Source organism: Oculina patagonica, chromosome 6 (genome assembly GCF_052425735.1).
Source record: "Oculina patagonica isolate OP01 chromosome 6, crgOcupat, whole genome shotgun sequence".
NCBI classification, from domain to species: Eukaryota; Metazoa; Cnidaria; class Anthozoa; order Scleractinia; family Oculinidae; genus Oculina; species Oculina patagonica.
Window position 1 is genome coordinate 1,006,145 of NC_135763.1, and position 17,532 is coordinate 1,023,676.

The 17,532-nt window shown below is 39.2% G+C and overlaps 1 protein-coding gene across 4 annotated transcripts in view; it reads right to left on the reverse strand.

Moving 5' to 3' along the window:
- The window catches only part of LOC144658552 (dystrophin-like), a 69,159-nt gene that overhangs the window by 18,355 nt on the left and 33,272 nt on the right, over positions 1-17,532 (reverse strand). For all 4 annotated transcript variants that reach the window (XM_078518986.1, XM_078518987.1, XM_078518985.1 and 1 more), the window contains exons 28-46: positions 15,211-15,360; positions 13,982-14,299; positions 12,404-12,643; positions 11,753-11,903; positions 11,114-11,247; positions 10,430-10,702; positions 9,705-9,876; positions 8,772-9,146; positions 7,187-7,401; positions 6,811-6,963; positions 6,391-6,552; positions 5,851-6,026; positions 5,025-5,175; positions 4,194-4,511; positions 3,301-3,586; positions 2,678-2,820; positions 2,089-2,205; positions 1,506-1,721; positions 861-1,015 (exon numbers count right to left, since the gene is read on the reverse strand). In XM_078518986.1, coding sequence (XP_078375112.1) covers positions 861-1,015; positions 1,506-1,721; positions 2,089-2,205; positions 2,678-2,820; positions 3,301-3,586; positions 4,194-4,511; positions 5,025-5,175; positions 5,851-6,026; positions 6,391-6,552; positions 6,811-6,963; positions 7,187-7,401; positions 8,772-9,146; positions 9,705-9,876; positions 10,430-10,702; positions 11,114-11,247; positions 11,753-11,903; positions 12,404-12,643; positions 13,982-14,299; positions 15,211-15,360 — 3,905 coding nt within the window. The remainder of the gene's footprint in view (positions 1-860; positions 1,016-1,505; positions 1,722-2,088; positions 2,206-2,677; positions 2,821-3,300; positions 3,587-4,193; positions 4,512-5,024; positions 5,176-5,850; positions 6,027-6,390; positions 6,553-6,810; positions 6,964-7,186; positions 7,402-8,771; positions 9,147-9,704; positions 9,877-10,429; positions 10,703-11,113; positions 11,248-11,752; positions 11,904-12,403; positions 12,644-13,981; positions 14,300-15,210; positions 15,361-17,532) is intronic.

Below are 17,532 nucleotides of genomic sequence, written 5' to 3' on the forward strand. Positions count from 1 at the left end.
TAAGGCAAAGATAAGATTTGTAAAATTGCGAGTGAAAGCGTTCGATAGGATCTTTCTCCCATTTGTTAAGATTGACTAATTAGCAGAGCAAATTATTGTTGTTATTTTTTTTTACTAAAAGCACCAGCATTAGACGCCCTCCTATTCCGCTGACTTCAATTGTGGTACAAGTCTTTTTGAAACAATTTTTTTTTCGACAACGCTTACGCAAAGTTTGATTTCAGGAAAAACTTGCGTTCCGATCACAATAAAACAAGATAAAGAAAAACAAGGAGGAACAGTTGTTATCCCTACTTAGAAACGTAAAACAATCAATAAACCACAACAATGTCTAACACATATATCACAACGCAATAACAAATTAAGGTAGAAATCAAATAGGATAATTAAATGTGAGTCCGAATGTAAAGCTTTTGTTACTATTTGTTATTTTGTTGTTATCTTCTCTTTTTTCAAGTCAATAAAAAACACCTATTTTCTACGGACGAATGAGTGGTCTCGTACATCCCAACCACAAAATTTTCACAAAGCGTTGGAACTAAAAAAAAAAAAAAAAAAGACAATAAACCAGTTCCGAGTACCGCGACCGATGAAAAATAGACTAAAGACGCAACTGAAGTAAAATGCTTCACAAAAAAACATGAACGATTTAAAACTCTTTACATTTGTTTTCATTTAATTCTTCAACACTTTCCTGTTAATATTTGTGACCAGTACACAGAGATGCGTTGTCTTTTGGTTAGAGGTATTATTTTAAAAACCAGAGAATTTAGATGAGTGCTGTTTCTACGTCAGAATACTTAAATTCGTCTAAGTTCCGCCTAAAATATTGAGCTCGCTTCTCAAACAAAGATACCCACCTGCTGGTGATGCTAGTCCATCTCTCGTTAAGCTCTGACATGGAACTTTTTAGTTCTCCTGACTCGTAATGAGGAAACTCCTGAACCAAGTGCTCGCCACACTGGTTCACAGCGGTGATGCTACCTCGCCAATTCTCCACATCATCTTCAAACTCCTGTCAGATATAAACAGAGATTTTGACCCGTGACCATGCTCAGAGTCATGCTCTACTAAGATGTTCTTGCTCTTAGTCACACTCACTCCGAATGTTGTCACATTAACATACAAATAGGTTAGTAAATTGAGGTTGTAGTGTTGTGCGTTGTAGTGGTTGTTCTGTTTCAAGCTTCATACGGAAGATGAATAAGTTCTGGTGGGAGGCGATTATAGTTAGTACGTTGGGCTCGGGCACCATAGGTCAGGGTTCAGTCTACTCTACCCGAAATTCATGTTTTGGGCAAGATAATACTTCTTCAGTGCTGCTAACGACCCAGCAGTATATAGCATCCAAACCACGGAGAGTGGAAAATACTCGTAGGCGCTTCATACTGGCTACGGGAACCACAATTAATTGCCGCCCTTGTAACCTATAACCTCCGATCCCAAGAATGTTCGAATGACCACAACAACAACAACAACAACAAGGAAATTAAAACTTTTTTTACCTTATGTTTATCAATCTGTTCTTCCAATTCGCTGACCGTGAAGCCGTACACGTTTTCGTCTCTCTCGAGATAAGCCTCGGCTTTCCTGATCCACTCGAGAAGTTCTTCCCGAAGCTCCACGAATCTCTTCCATTCCTCCATCAAGTAATCGATTTGTCCTCGCCACACTCCCGAGTTATCCACGATGTTCTCCCAATGTCCCTTTAATTTACTGACCTGCACAAGATTTACAGCATATCAAAATGAACGTACCATATTTTTCTTTTAAAAGTAAAATGATTAAAACAACAGCTCTGTGCAGCCACTATAAATTAACCATCTTTTTCGAAACAGAATTGCGAAATTATCAAGTTCTGGGTTTTCTGGAGAACGAAAACCAATAAATTGAATTTTTCTATTTCTAAGAAATTGAACTTCGTCTTCACAAATAATTAAGCGCAAAGAGGCGCTCAAAAAACCACAAATTCACAAGGATTGTTGGGAAAGATTAAGATGGATAACAAACAACGACCTTGAAAACTTCAGGCTAAATTTTTTCAAGATGCACCATCCGTGACGTAAGCATGGCTATCACGTGACCTACCTTGCTATCGATTAGGAACTTGTCTTCCTCGGTTTGCGCATCGTCAGCAAGTGTCTGTCCCATCTCTGCAATCTCGTCTAACAAATGCTGTTTTGTTTGCAGCTGATCATCTATCGACTAAAATCAAAAGTTTTCTTAAGCACCAGCCATTACTTTAAAAGAGCCCATAATATCAAAATAAGATGTATCAACGCAACACCCCAAGCTCTAAATAGTAATTCTCCCAACGTATTAACGCACATTCTTGCCAATGTTAATTCTGAAAATTTGTCGTCAACAAGACAGTAAACCACGGTTTATTATTCTTTTTAACCCTCATTCTCTGTCTGTCTGACAATGCATTAGATCATAGTTCTCTCTAAATTCAGTGGTGATATGATTCGGTTTTGTTCGCTGCGATCCTCAGTGTAATGGAAAAAAAAACCGAGATATTGCTCACAAAGCAAGACGTTGACAATACTACCTACAATTCAATACTTCCTTAATAACGTTCGTATGTAGAAAGGCAACTCGCTTCAACTTTCACCCTTCCGGTTAGAATACACACAAGCACGCTATGCTGACTATCACACCGCGAGATTGAAGTTACCTTTTGCTTCTCCAGGAGTCCTTCCATGTCCTCAGAATCTCCGAGCACAATCTTCTCCGTCTTCATCATCTCCGACAAGGTATCCAACCAGTCGTGGAGTTCAGACACTGCTTTGTCAAACTTCGGCCATGGCGATGCACGCTCTTCAAACAAAATAATAAAATAAATAAACCTGTGAACACGCACTTATCCGGGACCAGCTATCTAAAGTGGGCACGTGTAGGCATAGAGGGTGCTTCTCCTCAATAGGACATATGACCCTTTTAGTTTCTTTGATAAGCAAGCACTTCAAAGATTGTTTTTCTGTGCCAGTAGCAGGCTAGCAAACGCCACATAAAAAGCTGGTATTAAGTTGTAATCCGAAGGGGATTTTACTTAAAACAGTACAACAACTGAATGTGTCTTTATACAATGGAAGAACAATAATTGAAGCTTGCAGCTTGTGACGTCATATCAAAACAGAACTTGGACTGCATTTGATTAAAGAAGTATCAAGCATATCGAAACATTCTTTACAGTCAATAAACCGTAAATATCATCAATTTTGAACGTTCATCTGGTTCGTAAGAAATCCTGTCACAAAATAAAAACGCTTTACACGAACAAGGAAATTTGCTCTTTACCCTCTCTCCAGTCCTCCATGATCAATGGTATCCCGGCATGCACTGACCGCTGTTTCACTTCAACAACAGTTTCCTCGACAACCTTACGAGGCGTGACGCGCGCCGCGAACAGTTTGGCGGTAAGTGAGGCGATTCGGCTCCAGTCATCGTTGAGAGCTTTGGCCTTGACTTCTAGTGGCTTGGGGACCTGATTTCCATCAAGTTTGCTTTCGCGTCTGTATCTAGCCATGCTTTCGTTGATGCTATCAAGTTTCGGTTGACGAGATTTTAGCGACTCTTGAACGATCTGTAAAACAATGAACAATAAGACGTTGAAAAATGACCCAAATGTTACAAAGATTTTTGATTTTGTTTATCAGTCTAAATAGCCTATTTGAGCGCCAAATAAGTCAATTCTATCGGTGAAACTAACAGTATCATTTAGGAAGAGGGGTAAGGAGAGTAGAAGAAAAACACAAATTAATCCCTTAACAAAACCATTTGTTACTGCAAGAATTTAGCATATTGTTGCTGACATTAACAAGAAGTCATTCATTAGCAGTCTTTTCGACGAAAAGAAATGGGCTACTGAATATTCGCTAATAATCCATCTGTAAGCACTAAGTGTGACGATGGAATATTTTACAGAACCGCCAAACACAAGTAAAGACACAAAGCTATTGAAAAATTCTCAACTAGTCAAATCGAAAAATTTCGTTCAGGTTTTCATGTTTCTTTGGAAGTACTCCAATTATTATCCAATCAAAACGTAGCGTTTTTCACGTCAGCATGCGTCGTGTTGCCTAGCAACGTCTTTACCGAAAACCGCTGGCTGAGATAAATCTCGTGTACAGGAACCTGACCTAATCTGGTTCTATTCCACCTAATCAAGACAAGGTTTTGGCATAACAAACCTTAGGATCGACAACTTCTTGGTTGTACCCTCCGCTTTCTTGCTTCTCTAGCAACTCTCTTGTCGTCGAAGCCCACGTGCTAAGCTCTTCTAGATCCCCAAGGAACTCGGAAACGCGTCTTAGCTTGGACTCCACTCCTCGCGTGCGTGTCGCGACATCCGCGCGCAGGATGTCCCAGCGCGTGAGCAGGATGTCAAGCCTCGTTCTGATAGTTTCGGAGTTGGGTTTGGAGATGGTAGGTTTGGACAAAAGTCGTTCAGCCGTCTGCTGAATGCTGTTCTTTGAATCTTCTCTGTTGTTCTGTTCCTGTTGAATTCCCTGTGCAAAATTTACATATTCAGTTAATTTAGTTTATTTGAGTTTATACTTGGCGAAAAATCGTTAGCATTGTCACAGTTTCATAACGTTAATCGTAGCAGTGGTATTCAAAGTGAAAATCCGATAATTAACCTTGTGGTATATTTTGAAGCGCTGAAAATAAACTCATCAATTTTCCTCTGAGCGTTACCCTAGATAGGAAATTAGGGACCACCTTCCCTGGCAAAGAAAAACGATTTTTGACTTCAGTGGGATTCAAACCCACGACCTCTGAAAACTAAACTACGAGGCCAGACAGGAGCAAGTCGTGGGTTATTAAGATTTTTTTTTTACCTCGTGTAATTCCCCTATTCCATAAAAGAGCTAACGTTCAGAAGAAAACTCGTAGCTTTGTTTGGCAAATCAAATTACCGCAGAGTTTATTCTCTGATTTCCGGCTTGTGTTATATTAGTCGGTTGCGTGGCAATAGCATTTCATTGTCATTCAAATCGAGTGTTATTCCCTGTCCATACCTTGATCTTATCCAGCAGTTCCTCTAACCCATCCTCATCAGCAGGCGAAGGATCCTTTGTCTGTAACTCGGCGTCCGCTTCGTCCATCCACTGCAGCAAGTCTGCACTCTCCTCCAAGAACTCTTCTATCTGCATGGCTTCCTCCTTGAATCTATGTCAGTTTTAAAAAATACAATGCTGTTAGGCATCCCAAGCAGTTTCAAGAAGCGAAAATGGTTAGCTAGTGATCTGGGAACAAGTTTGAAAAGTTAACATCGTTTGACCAGGGCATGCACATGAGACTTTCACACTAAGTCACTTTTAGCGAAAGTGATCAACCATTTTGAATGCGTTACACCATTTGCTACAGCTTCTGTAGAGCAATTACAGTAGGGACTTTCAGCAACTTGCTACAGCTGACGCTATAACGGCTACCGGAAGTAGATTTCTCAAAAGATGAGACACTGCGCATGGACTCAATTACAGTTGAACCTCGCTAATTCGCTCGTTTTTCGTTCCCCTTTTTTAAAACCCTTTCTTTTTTCTTTTGTTTCCCCCTTTTTTTTTTTTTTTTTCCGTTTAAGGGGGATCTCAGTCGTTAACCCATGCTATACTTTTTATTCGCTTTGCTTATACTTCAATTTGTCAGACTGCCGGGACGTATTCTCCCAAGACCTTTTTAGTCACGGTAGCCGTGGCAGCGCCTGCCGTAGTGATTTGCATAAAGTCCCTTATTTGAGCACTGAAAACGATATGACTTGCTTTATATATTAAAAATAGAAATTCAAGTTTATGTGAATTATACCAGGCACGTTTTAAGAGCTTCATACAAGTCGTTACACCCTACCTGTCTCTCCTATCAGTGACTTGATTACAGATGGACTCCCAGCGCCTGTTCTGCGTGGCCAGTTTATCACGCAACATGTCAGCCTCCACTGTGGTGGATTTGCCGATAATCTCTTGTCCACCAGTGTTCATGGCATTCACTGTGCTTTGATGGCGAGCGATACCATCTTCCAGTGCCTGGACGCAAGATAAGAGAACGTTAATAATAATTGGCCACGCCTTGAAATCCGTGGAATCTGCCATTTTCGCTACCATGGAAATTGTGATAATTTTATAGTGAAGCGATAAGTTATTGCATCGCCGCAAGTTGCGTCACTGGAAGTCTGCGGTGTAATTACCATTAGCAGTTTTTACCGCGAATTCGTTCGTTTAGACACGCTCCGCGCGAAATATTATGCCGAAAATCCCGTACACAAAAAAAGGCGTGGCTGACTAGGGTCCTTAATTATGATAATTAATTCCTGATAAGGTCACCACGGTGACTTCAGTAAGTAACGTTACTTTGAAGATCCACGGCTAATTTGTTAAAACAGTTCATCACCTTCTGTTCCTTTTTGGCGGCGCTGAATTCAACTTCTCCGGATGTTTCGTCGAGAACCTTCTCCGCATGCGTCATCCATGACGTCACGTCTTTGAGATCGCAGTGGAACTGTCGCCAGACGGCGACTGCTTTCTCCCAGCGAAGAGAACGAGCTTTGTAATCCTGAGCAAGAGAGACAAGAAAAGTCACTCAATCAATGGTTACAAATTTATTGATTGGTTAATACAAAAGGAAACTTATCGAGTGCTTTTGCGAGTAATTGTAAACTAAACTGTACAATAAATAAGATTAGCTTTCCAGCAGTTTTCGTCAGTATGAAAAGAAAATACTGCGAGAACGTTAGTTGTTTAAAATCAGTAAACAGCCTACTTGAATTTTATTTAAATTAGCACAGTAAAGTTTGTGTTCTCTGACGTTTACCTGGTTGAGGTTATTCCACTGCAGTCTGAACTTGCTCGCAGCTCTCTTTACGGCATCGTACTCCTTTTCAGTGCACGAGGACTGCACAGTCTCGCTGCGGGAAAGTACGTTTGTCGCGCGAGGCTCAAGATCTTCCAGCTTTTCACTAATTAACTGCAAAAAATAAAATAAAAATAGATAAACTTTTTACAGGAATGACACGAGGGTGAAAGGAAGAATTTCCTGCTTCCAGATTAGAGCAACAAAATATTTGTCTTTCTTGAATTACACTTGTGACGGTTACAATGGCTCGTTTCCTTCGCCACGCTTTAGTCATTCGAAAATCATGCTAAGGTGTTGCGTGACTAATCACTCAACATTTGCACCGGCAACTCACCTTCAACTTGTCTTCCTGTTTGGAGAAGTCTTCAAAATCTGCCTTCTGTAACTCAGGAGACTCCAGCTGTAGCTCGACCTCATGAACTTCATCTGACAGCTTCCTGATATCATCTACCAACTTCCATCCGGGACTTAGTGCAGGCTCGTGTTCCACGAGAGTCACTTGCCAGCGGACGCGCGCTAGAGAGGCTTTGGTCATGACGTCCTCGCCTTCTGTTAAAGAAAAATGCGAAGGCAGCGTTAAATGAATGAATTGTTAATTTGGATATAAAAGTGCTGCCGTTAAAACAAACTCGAAAGGGTATGGCGTATTCACAATTACCATGTTGGAGGGGAGGACGGAAATACGATGAAGACATGAATCCTGATCTGAAAGAGCATCCAATTAGTTTATTACAATTGATTGTTATTGTTAAACACATAGGTATGCACTAGCAATCGCAAAAAAGAAGAAGGAGAGGGACACGTCCCCCATCAACTAAGCTAACGATAAAAAGATTGCTGCTTAACCAATAATAAATTTTGTAAATAACTGGCAGTGAGCTTTCATCACGATTTAATTTCGTACCCAGTCTCCTGTCGTTTCGAACATGGCTAATAGAAGTGCTCCCACTACAATGAATTCCAGTTCAAAAGTTATCGTTTCCGGCCAAGCCAACAGTTGCGCTGTTCCTAAAAATTGTTTTAAGGGAAAAAATACTTCTCTGGTTACTTACGATGGTCACAGTCTGGAAAGCAAGGTACTTATAGTGCAACTGAGTTATGAACAAGTTCAAAAACAAAGTTGCAAAATACTAAAAAAAAAGTGCACCACACGACAGAATCGCTCAATAGCTCGGCTTCAAGTAAGGTCACACACTAAACTACAAAGTTTCCAAAGTTAGAATAATTACCATAAAATTACTAGTGAAACCTTTTTCCCGAAAAACGAAATAAAAGCAATGCCTTGTTGACTGTGGTTCGCCGACAACGCGGCAATGTTATCGTAAATTTGAAGTATTTATCATAACAAAACAAACATTGTTCAAAACTAATCCAAATGAAAACAGCTGGTTGAATTTCCCTTCACACCATGTTCAGCGTGAATTGGCAAGGCAAATTTAATGGACGCGTTATGAATAATTAGCAATGGTTAACTTTTTATTTAGCAATAGAGCATGCAATGAAAAAAATTGATCTTTTTTACCAGCTGTTATTTTTATTCGGGGCGTTAGTATAACATTCAAGTCTGGGAATGCGGTCGAGCATTCTGTTTCTGCCGTAAACTGCACTAAAGTGGTGTAACCAATGGCTAATTTGTTTGTGGGACGACTCTGTTACGTTTTCTCCATGAAACCAGCCTCATGGCTTCACGGAAACCCTTTAACTGCGAGCGAGTTTACCGACAAGAATAGCGAATGATGGCAAAACAGAATCCAGCAAAGTGAAAGGACGAATTTTGATTTTTAGCCACGCTAAGCGCGACGTTTCAAGACTGTGAATGCATTTCTACTTCTTGAGAAACTAAGCAGTTGGGATTTTATTTCATACGCGTTTAAGTTAAACCAAAAAATTCTGTCGCAAGCAGATTTACACAGGCTTACCTTCAGGCAGGGTGTAGCCCTCACACTTGATATCCTGCATGTCGGCATCTCGACCAATCCAAGCGTTACAATTGAAAAAGTAAACCTTTCTAGTGGATTTGTCTTCGATGTAAAATCCCTTGACAAACCATTCATGCTTGGGCCCAGTCCTATCGTGCCAGACCTGAATCTTGTGTAAGTCGCCCAGGTGCGGCATATTGTAAACAGTGAATATATCAAGCTGATCGCGACAGAACTTGGTGTTGTATGTCTCGGATTTGTCCAGTCGAAGTTTCGGTGATTTTCCTTTCTCGCCGAGCAGTGCTACAGACACGTTGGACTGTGTCCCAGCGTCCTTGACATCGCCTGTGTGAACTGTGATGCGGTAAGACGTAGCTGAAACACAGGCAAAACAAAGAAATTAACAATTATTCCCCAAAAGAAACTTTCAAGGTAAGAACTGGCCTTTAACTAAACGCATTTTAGTTTCAGAGAAAATGGCCACTCAAGATGGCCCTTAAAAAATTCTTCCCAGAAAAGATCATTGCAAGTTCTAGTTTCTCGTTTGTGTCATAGAAAAGAAACCGAGGTAATGCAGTGAGAAGGAGGAGTCTGATCACCACAGGAATAAAACATCTTCATTTAAATCCAAATTCTTCCGAGAAAGAAAAAGTTTTCTCGCTGATAGCGCAACTTAATTTTTTCGTTTTTTTTTTTAAGTCATCGTTCGCAATCAATCTCAACCCTGCTAACAACCCACCCAATCTTCAACCTACCTTCTCTTCTTTATTGGTTTAGTATTATATCTTCGGCATTTTATCGGTACTTAAGGTTGCAGAATACCTCTGGTTCAGCCAGTGAATTAAATCCCCCTCCTCCCCCAGTCCGTTACAATACAATTCGTCGATTTTCCTTCTCGAAAACTAACTACACTGATTAACAAATTCCACTTACTATCTCCTGTAGGTTTCTGATACTGTGTAAACTTGGTGTGCACGTCCCTGAATCGCTTTCTTAATCGCTCTATCTCGCGAGGAGACAGGATTTGAATTCCTTGTCTGTCAAGTTCCTCGATATTTTTGAACACCATTTCATACTTTGCTTGTTGCTCCTCGATTTCCTCCGGCTGCAAGAGAGTAAGAAACGAGCAGTAAGCATCCTGTTATTATTCATAGATCTTCAATTAATCATGATTTATTTTGTCACAGACGTTAACAATCATGAAACGGAAAGGTTTTAGTTTACTGAAAACACAGCGCGATTGAAAAGCAGCGACGTCATGGTTGCTTCCTTTCAATGAAATTCCTTCAAATGAATCGTCACACAAATCTGAACATTCTTTAAAGCAATAACATGCGACACTGCAGAGACGCACAGTTTTTTAGCTAGCTATTTCGCTATCAGACAAAACATTGGCATCTTTATACCTTAGTAAATTATCATTAATGGTTTTTATTAGATTTGAAGGCAGAGCCTTCAGGGTAACTGTCTCTAATGAAGACGCGGACTATAACCCTCATACTCTTTCAATGTTTATTATATTTTAGTTTAGTGGTCGAAATTAAAGACAATACGCTAAAATAGCGACCAAATACCTTTAAAGTATTTCAATTTCTTCGCCTCTATAAACACATTTAACTCAAAGTGATTTTAAAACCGAGAGTAGACCCAGTCCTCACCTCCACCGCTAACTCTTTTTCTTGCTCCATCTTCTTGAGCCATGCATCAATGTCATCCATGTTACTTCTGAACTGATACCAGTTGGGCACGATACGGACAGCCTTCTTCTGCTTCTCTACCTCATCACAGGCCTTCAGCCAGCGGCTGGACAGGTCCAGCAACGCCTGGTGGATATGATCTCCCCGTGCCCCCTCTCTGTTAGCAAGAAGTTTGCTCTCTTTCAGCAAATGCTCCACCCGGGGCTGAAGATTGTCGACTTGACTCTCAGCGACCTGAAGGCAAATATCATAGATAGATACGAAAAACGTGCTAACACAGAACTATAACAGTTATTTTTTATTTTGGGAATGGAAACATTGAATTTGGCCAATGCCTCTCCTTAGGGAATGCAGTAAAGGCTACACTACGTATTTCTATTGTTGACAGGTACAATAAACCACTTGGGATATCAGAAGAACACTCTAAAGTTTGGATCATTTTCGCGCTCGTTCTTCCCAAGGTTCGTTGGTTAAGGCGATAATCCCTAGAAATGCAAAAAATGGTCTATATCTTCATTGGTAAATACAGTTAAACCTCCCACAAGCAGACTCCTTTTGAGCCAGGAAAAAGTCCCTTTAAGGAGAGGTGTCCGCTTACGGGACGTTTGGTCGCTGATGTTCGATTGCATATGACAAAGCTCATACCTTGATTTTCTCATTCACTTCATTCTCAGATGTCTTCTTGGGTGACTGAATATCATTGATAAGATCTTCAAGACCTTTTACATCCTGCAAGATCTGATCCAAACGTCTTTGGAAGTCATCGTCGACATAGTGAGCTGAATAAAGAAGAAATGCATCACTATCAGTTGATGAAAGGGTTGTTGAGCAGTCTTGTAGCCTCAATCTCTAGTACAAATTCTCTTAATTCTCCATACAGGTATCTGCACATTTTGCTTAGTACCAGTTGGGAGAATTTGATGAACCATTAAATCAAACCTTTTTTTCTTTCAGAGATCCGTTTTTTTTTATCCCAACTTACACACCAAATATTATATTGACTTATATTACCAAATGATGTTTTGGTCATTGTCAAAAACAGTTAAGCATATTTATTCCGTGTTTGGATAACCTTGGAGAAACTTAAACTATCCAGAAAGTCTTCGGTTTTTCGGTCTAATACATGTAGTGGAATGGAATCCCGATATAACTGACATGGCCGATACCTAAGATTTCGTGCTTTTTTTTTCCTTTTCACGAAGTTTGTTGTATTGTGGTGCCAAGATTTCGTTATATATCGGGGTTACACTGTATCAGAGTAAAACTAAATCTACTTGTACTTACTGGAGTCTGGAGCAGTGTTTGTTGTGTAGGTCCTGTGAGTTGTGATGGTCTCCACGATGGGCTGTCCAGTGTCAGTTTCTGTTCTTTCTTCTCTTGATAAAAACTCTTCAAATAAACCTTCAGGTGTTGATTGGACTGTCTTAGTGCGTTCCTGAACAAAAAAATAATAAATTCATGCATCAGAAAAGTATCATAGCAAAAATGCTTTGTCTTTCAATTTAAAGATAAAATGATTTCCAATTTACAAAACGTAAGCACCTTGACTTCACTAAGAGAAAATCTCTAGGACAGTCAAAAGCGTGTGAACCAAATGAAAATTCCGGAATAACAAAAAAAACTTCACTCGCGGCATGTTCAGAAAAAGTCGCGTGAGTCAAAACAAGATTTCATTTTCGCTGTTATTGGTTGGAGCCTTTATCAATTGCAGAGTTCAGTAGACACAACTAAGCCATAGCAAACAAATAAATACTTTCGAAAGTATTTACAAAAGCGCTGTATAAACTTGGATACGTGACAGCCACAAGAGAAACTTCCTACAAAGTTACGTCACTCTATTTAAGCAAGCAGACATCTACATCGTTTGCTACTACATTAGTCAAGCGTTTGAAGCATAAATGGGAAGGACAAAAATGTTTTTGTTGATTATCTAACCGTGACGATAATTTCTGTTTCCACTCGCCCTCCTTTAGCTCTCGCTTCCGCCGCCGTCCTCTTTGTGTCCTCTAATTCTTGCTCCAGTAGCGCGATTCGCGCAGACAGATCATCCCAGCGCCTGTCTAGAAGTCGTTTGTAAGGTTCCATGATTTGACGGCCACGATGAACGAACTCGCCGCTCTGTTTCCTGATCAGGTTAAGCTGCGGCTCGCGGTTTTTAATGCTCTCTTGTATTTCCTGAAGGACGATAAACAGAGTGCTTACTCAGTAACAGATAAGAACAACAATAAAGACTGATGTGTGGAATAAAAACCTTTCGTCATCGAACATGCGACTTTTAGACTCGAGAAAGGCAACATGAGAAACTGAGATAAACTCAGTTTCCTCTAGTTTAAAAAAAATACGTCACGCAGTTTTGCGTGATCATTAGTTAAGAGCGTGACACACGTGGCTTGAGACTTGAATGTAGCGTATTGGTAGGCTTGCAGGCTAACTACTTGACAATTTAAAATGCCATCCACCAGGTAGTTTCTTAAAACTGAAATAAACAAGTAAATGACTCCTAAATTAATGAAACAAAAATTTTAATTCGTTAACTGTAGAAATTCCGGGAAACAGGGAAATTATTTTTTCCAGTGAAAACGTGATCAAGTTCGACAGTAACACGGCAAATCCATTTCCATTTCTGCCAATTTTAGTCATCCTCACTTTCTTATACGTTCCTATTATTCTACGGTAATTGTGGTTCTACAAAATAAAACCATTATTGTTGTGTTTCGATTACCCTTGGTATGTTCTTGACCTTCGCTAAAGCATGCTAAAAATAGGGAACAGTTTTCCATAATACAGGTGTATAATAAAGCCAATATCTGAAAGGTATTGATCCTCGCGTATTCAATTAATTTACGAGGGTTTTCCATGATCCGATATATTTAAAGTGTGAAGAATATTAAAGTTTTCTTTAGTTCGACATTCTTCAAGAGCTTTCACTACTTTGTGTATGAACATGGCTAAATATCCAACATCTTCACACACTGTGTGGCGTGCTGTGTTGTGGTGTAGATAAGTAAGATAGATACTGATCTACTTAGAGTGAGCTTCCAAACAGTTCTGAATCAACAGTCACGCATTTCATAAAATATAAAGTTAAGAAAACTTCCTCTATACTTTCACTAACTATGAACGAGAAAACTGTCTTGAATATAACTCGTCAAGTGCTTCTTTATTCTCAAATTAAAACAAAATCAGAAACAGTGTTGATGAATCAATTGAAATTCATTGCAATATCGATTATAAAATTAAATACCAGGAATGCACCCATACTAGAAAAACATAAATCTAAATTTGTTAAATCTTTCAGTCGAAAGCTAAAATTGTTAATTTGCATCAACGACTGTCGTGCATTTTTAGTTTTAAAGAATTTGGATGTAAATCAAGGCATTGTCCCCTACTTTATGGCGTTCTTTCTTTTAGCCACCATTCTGTTTGTCAAAAAGTTGATATTGAAGGTGTAAATGAGATGTGATCACTCGTGAAGCTTAGAGAGTTAAGCCTAAAATCCTAATAAACACTTACATCAATTTTATTTTGGGCCAGATCAGCTTCCTCTTGCTTGGGGTGTACTTTGTTGGTTTCTTTTTCCATATCTTCCAGCCATTGGTTCATTTGATCCACGGACTTCTCGAAATCGGCAAGTTTAGCCTTGTACTTTGGTAAAGTCAACATCCTCTGTTCCGCGGCAGAGCTGAGTTCCTCCCACGCGTTATTGATGCGGGTTAATCTGTCTTCTAAGTTCTCCAGTTGGCCTGTTTCGGACAGGTCGACCAACTCACGGCCAACTTGTGTGAGCTGTTGTACATCAGACATTTTGCCTGTAACTTCTTGTACAAGACCCTGTGAGGAAAAAAACAACCATGTTTCTTATTGTATAGAACTGCAAGTAACAACCAAGTTCAACTACAAAGGAAATTGCAGTGCAGTGCAAGCTTTTGATGTTTTACTACCACACTAAAGCAGTACACTTTACTACAAACCAATGTAATAACAGATGGATTATCGACGAAGAACACATTTCATATGACTTAACGGTGACGGTTAACAAAACGGATATCCTTGATCCCAAATTAATTTAAACTTATCAAATTACTACCTTGTAATACTTCACATGTCGGCTGGGAGATTCATAAGTCAAGACAAAACCTTCTAGCATTTTTCCTTTATGAAAAATATTCTTTTCTTGCGGCTTTTTTCAGATCGGTGGTTAAGGTTTCACCGAAGTCTATCCTTTTCGTGACGGTAAAATACCAGCCTAGATTAAGAAGTATCTCTAGTATTTCTAGTAAACATTGCTATATTGGATTCGAGGCCTTCCCCACGCACTGATTCACTGAAAGTTTCCCAGCATTGGTACAAAGGAACAAGTTAATATAACCAAATATCGCGGTGGTTACAAAACAGCCTCGGGCCGGAAACATCTATATCTGCTTACATATTAGTGCAAACGCGAAATTTAAAATATCCTATATTTTATACTTTGTGCTACGAAGGAAGCGGTTACTTCCTGTCGGCCGCTTTATTTGTTTCTAGATCGGATGCTACCACTCGGCAAAAATGCCAACCAAACGTAGACGTCAAGCTTAGGAAACGGATCTATCACAAGATCATTCCGCGATTGTTCTTCGAATCACGAAAATGCTTCTCTTCCTTAATGGAGAAAGATTGCGTGACAACTTAATTGCCAACGTCCACGAAGTTGTTAAACAAAAGCACTTTACTTAAAGATAAAACATTCAGTCAAAGCTGACCTTATTCCACTTAATCTCGGCGTCCACGTCCTCAGGGAAACCTGCTTCGTCTCTGCTTTTCACATCACTTGTCTTGTCTTCTAGCCAGGCCTCTAGACTGCTCATATCTCTGTCAAGTCGTTCAGCTAAAGGCAACGCCTCACGGAACGCCTAAAAACGAAACGTTGAAACGTTGAATATCACTGAATCCTTCTTCGCGCTATTTTATGTTACAATTTCCCTAAAATAGTTTTTACAACACCCAAACCTATATTTCCACGTTCGCGCAAGGTACAAAGTATATTTATCACGTGACAGAAAAAAATTCGTGACATGAGCTTTGTCACGCCACTGGATGCGTCGATCGCGTGACTCACGAGGATTCCGTAACTAAACTGGAAGAAATCTTCAGACGGTGTATTAAGACTGAGTTTTACTGGGCATAAACAGGAGCAGAAGCATATGGGCATAAGAACCATTCTTCTTATGGTGTCCTCTGATACCAGCCTCAAGTGCGCGCCAGTTTCCTCACGTGATTTTATGTCATTAAAAACTATGTTATGACGAATTGTTATGACGTTCACGCGTTGAAAATAAACCGAAATAACGAGCAGATATTTCACGTTATCAGAAAATACGACAGATACAAACACTCGACTTAGCGATATCACTGAAAAATTTTACGGCCGGGTGTCTTTGAAGTTGAACAAAAATAATCACTTAAATTCACTTCATACTAAATACTGTAAATCGTAACAAATCGCTAATGATAATATGCAATCTACAAAAACACACTTTCCATTATAAACATAGGATGGAAAATCAGATTTCAAATTTACTCAAGCGAGTTCTTGCTTGTCTTTTAACTGTTAAAAAATAGCAATGTAAAAGATGGTAGACATATCTAAACATCCTCTGAAAACATGTTTTCATTCTTTCAGATGTTTCCACTTTCCAGATCTGAACATGTTGGTATTCAATATGCATAATAATCACACTAACTTGTGCATTTGCGTTAAAACCGAATTTTCAAGCAGTAAAGAAATCCGTAGCTTAATCTCGTAATAGCTAACAGACCTCCGTCAATTTTTGAACTAACAAAATGCATTTTTAAATTTACATTAATGCATTAAGTCAACTTATTTTCAGAATATGAAGTATGGAGAAACGAAAACAAGCGAGAAAGACCACACTTGTAGGGAATAAAACTACACGACTGATAAAAGGAAAAAAACTACACGAACAAGGATGCAGAGAAATCTCTAAAAACAAACCACGCATCCACGAAAATAGAAAAAAAAATTACAGCATGCAGAAAAAATCACAGCAAGAAATATCTTTGCAGGCCATCCCTTCAACCACAATTATCAGAAATAAATATTAACTACTAGATGAAACTAAATGGCAGAGGTTTCAATTCACAACCATGATCAAACTTTTAAATCTATCGCTGACGAAGGTTTTTGAAATTATCGTTCCAACGTTGTTGAATTATAATGCTGCGATGCGCAATCCAAAACGTAGAAATGCATATTAAAGTTTAAAAATTTACCGTCAATTCAAGTTACTCTTAAGAATTAACAGGATGGTTACCTTTCGCTTGTGCCGAATACCTCATTCTTGGCGAGGATTTCAACGCAACCAGCGCGCTGTTTTTTAAACTCGTTTTAAAATCTGGCGGAATAACCGAAGCGATTGCTTTGACTGCAATCAAAACACTGCAACAACGCCGTTGGAATAATTAATCCGGAGAGAATCAAAACAGATGTCGCTACTTATCAGCGTAAGATCTGGGAGGGCCGAAGAACGAGATCCAATGAAAAAATAAAATGCGGATTTTGTTTATGACTTAATAACTGCTAAGTCGGCGTGAAAAAGCTAGCATTAGCTAAACCAAAAAAAGTGTCATTTGAAAACTAGTGGATAGCAATTAAATCGTGCCTTGACCAGCCAATAGAAAACTATAGAAAAAAAATAAATAAATAAAATCTTGGCAAATTCATGATTTCTTGTTCAGTAAGACAAACTGGCAAGTAGGGAATTTTGCGCAGACAAATTATCCATTTTAAATACACTGAGATTAACTGTAAGGCACATTGACAAGCAAGTTCAAATTCGTTGAATAAAACAGTTCAGCTTCTGATGATTTTAACCCTTGACTCCTCAAGAATCAACTTGTCATTTCTCTTTTTAATTTTATCGATGTTTTGCAAAACAGGCAGGTGATTAGAATTTAAAAATAATCATCGACTACAAGAATAGTGCGGTCTTGGTGAACCACTAAATTCTCAAAACTGACGTTAAAACCAATGTATGGAAATACGTAAGGAGAGGCGATATTTT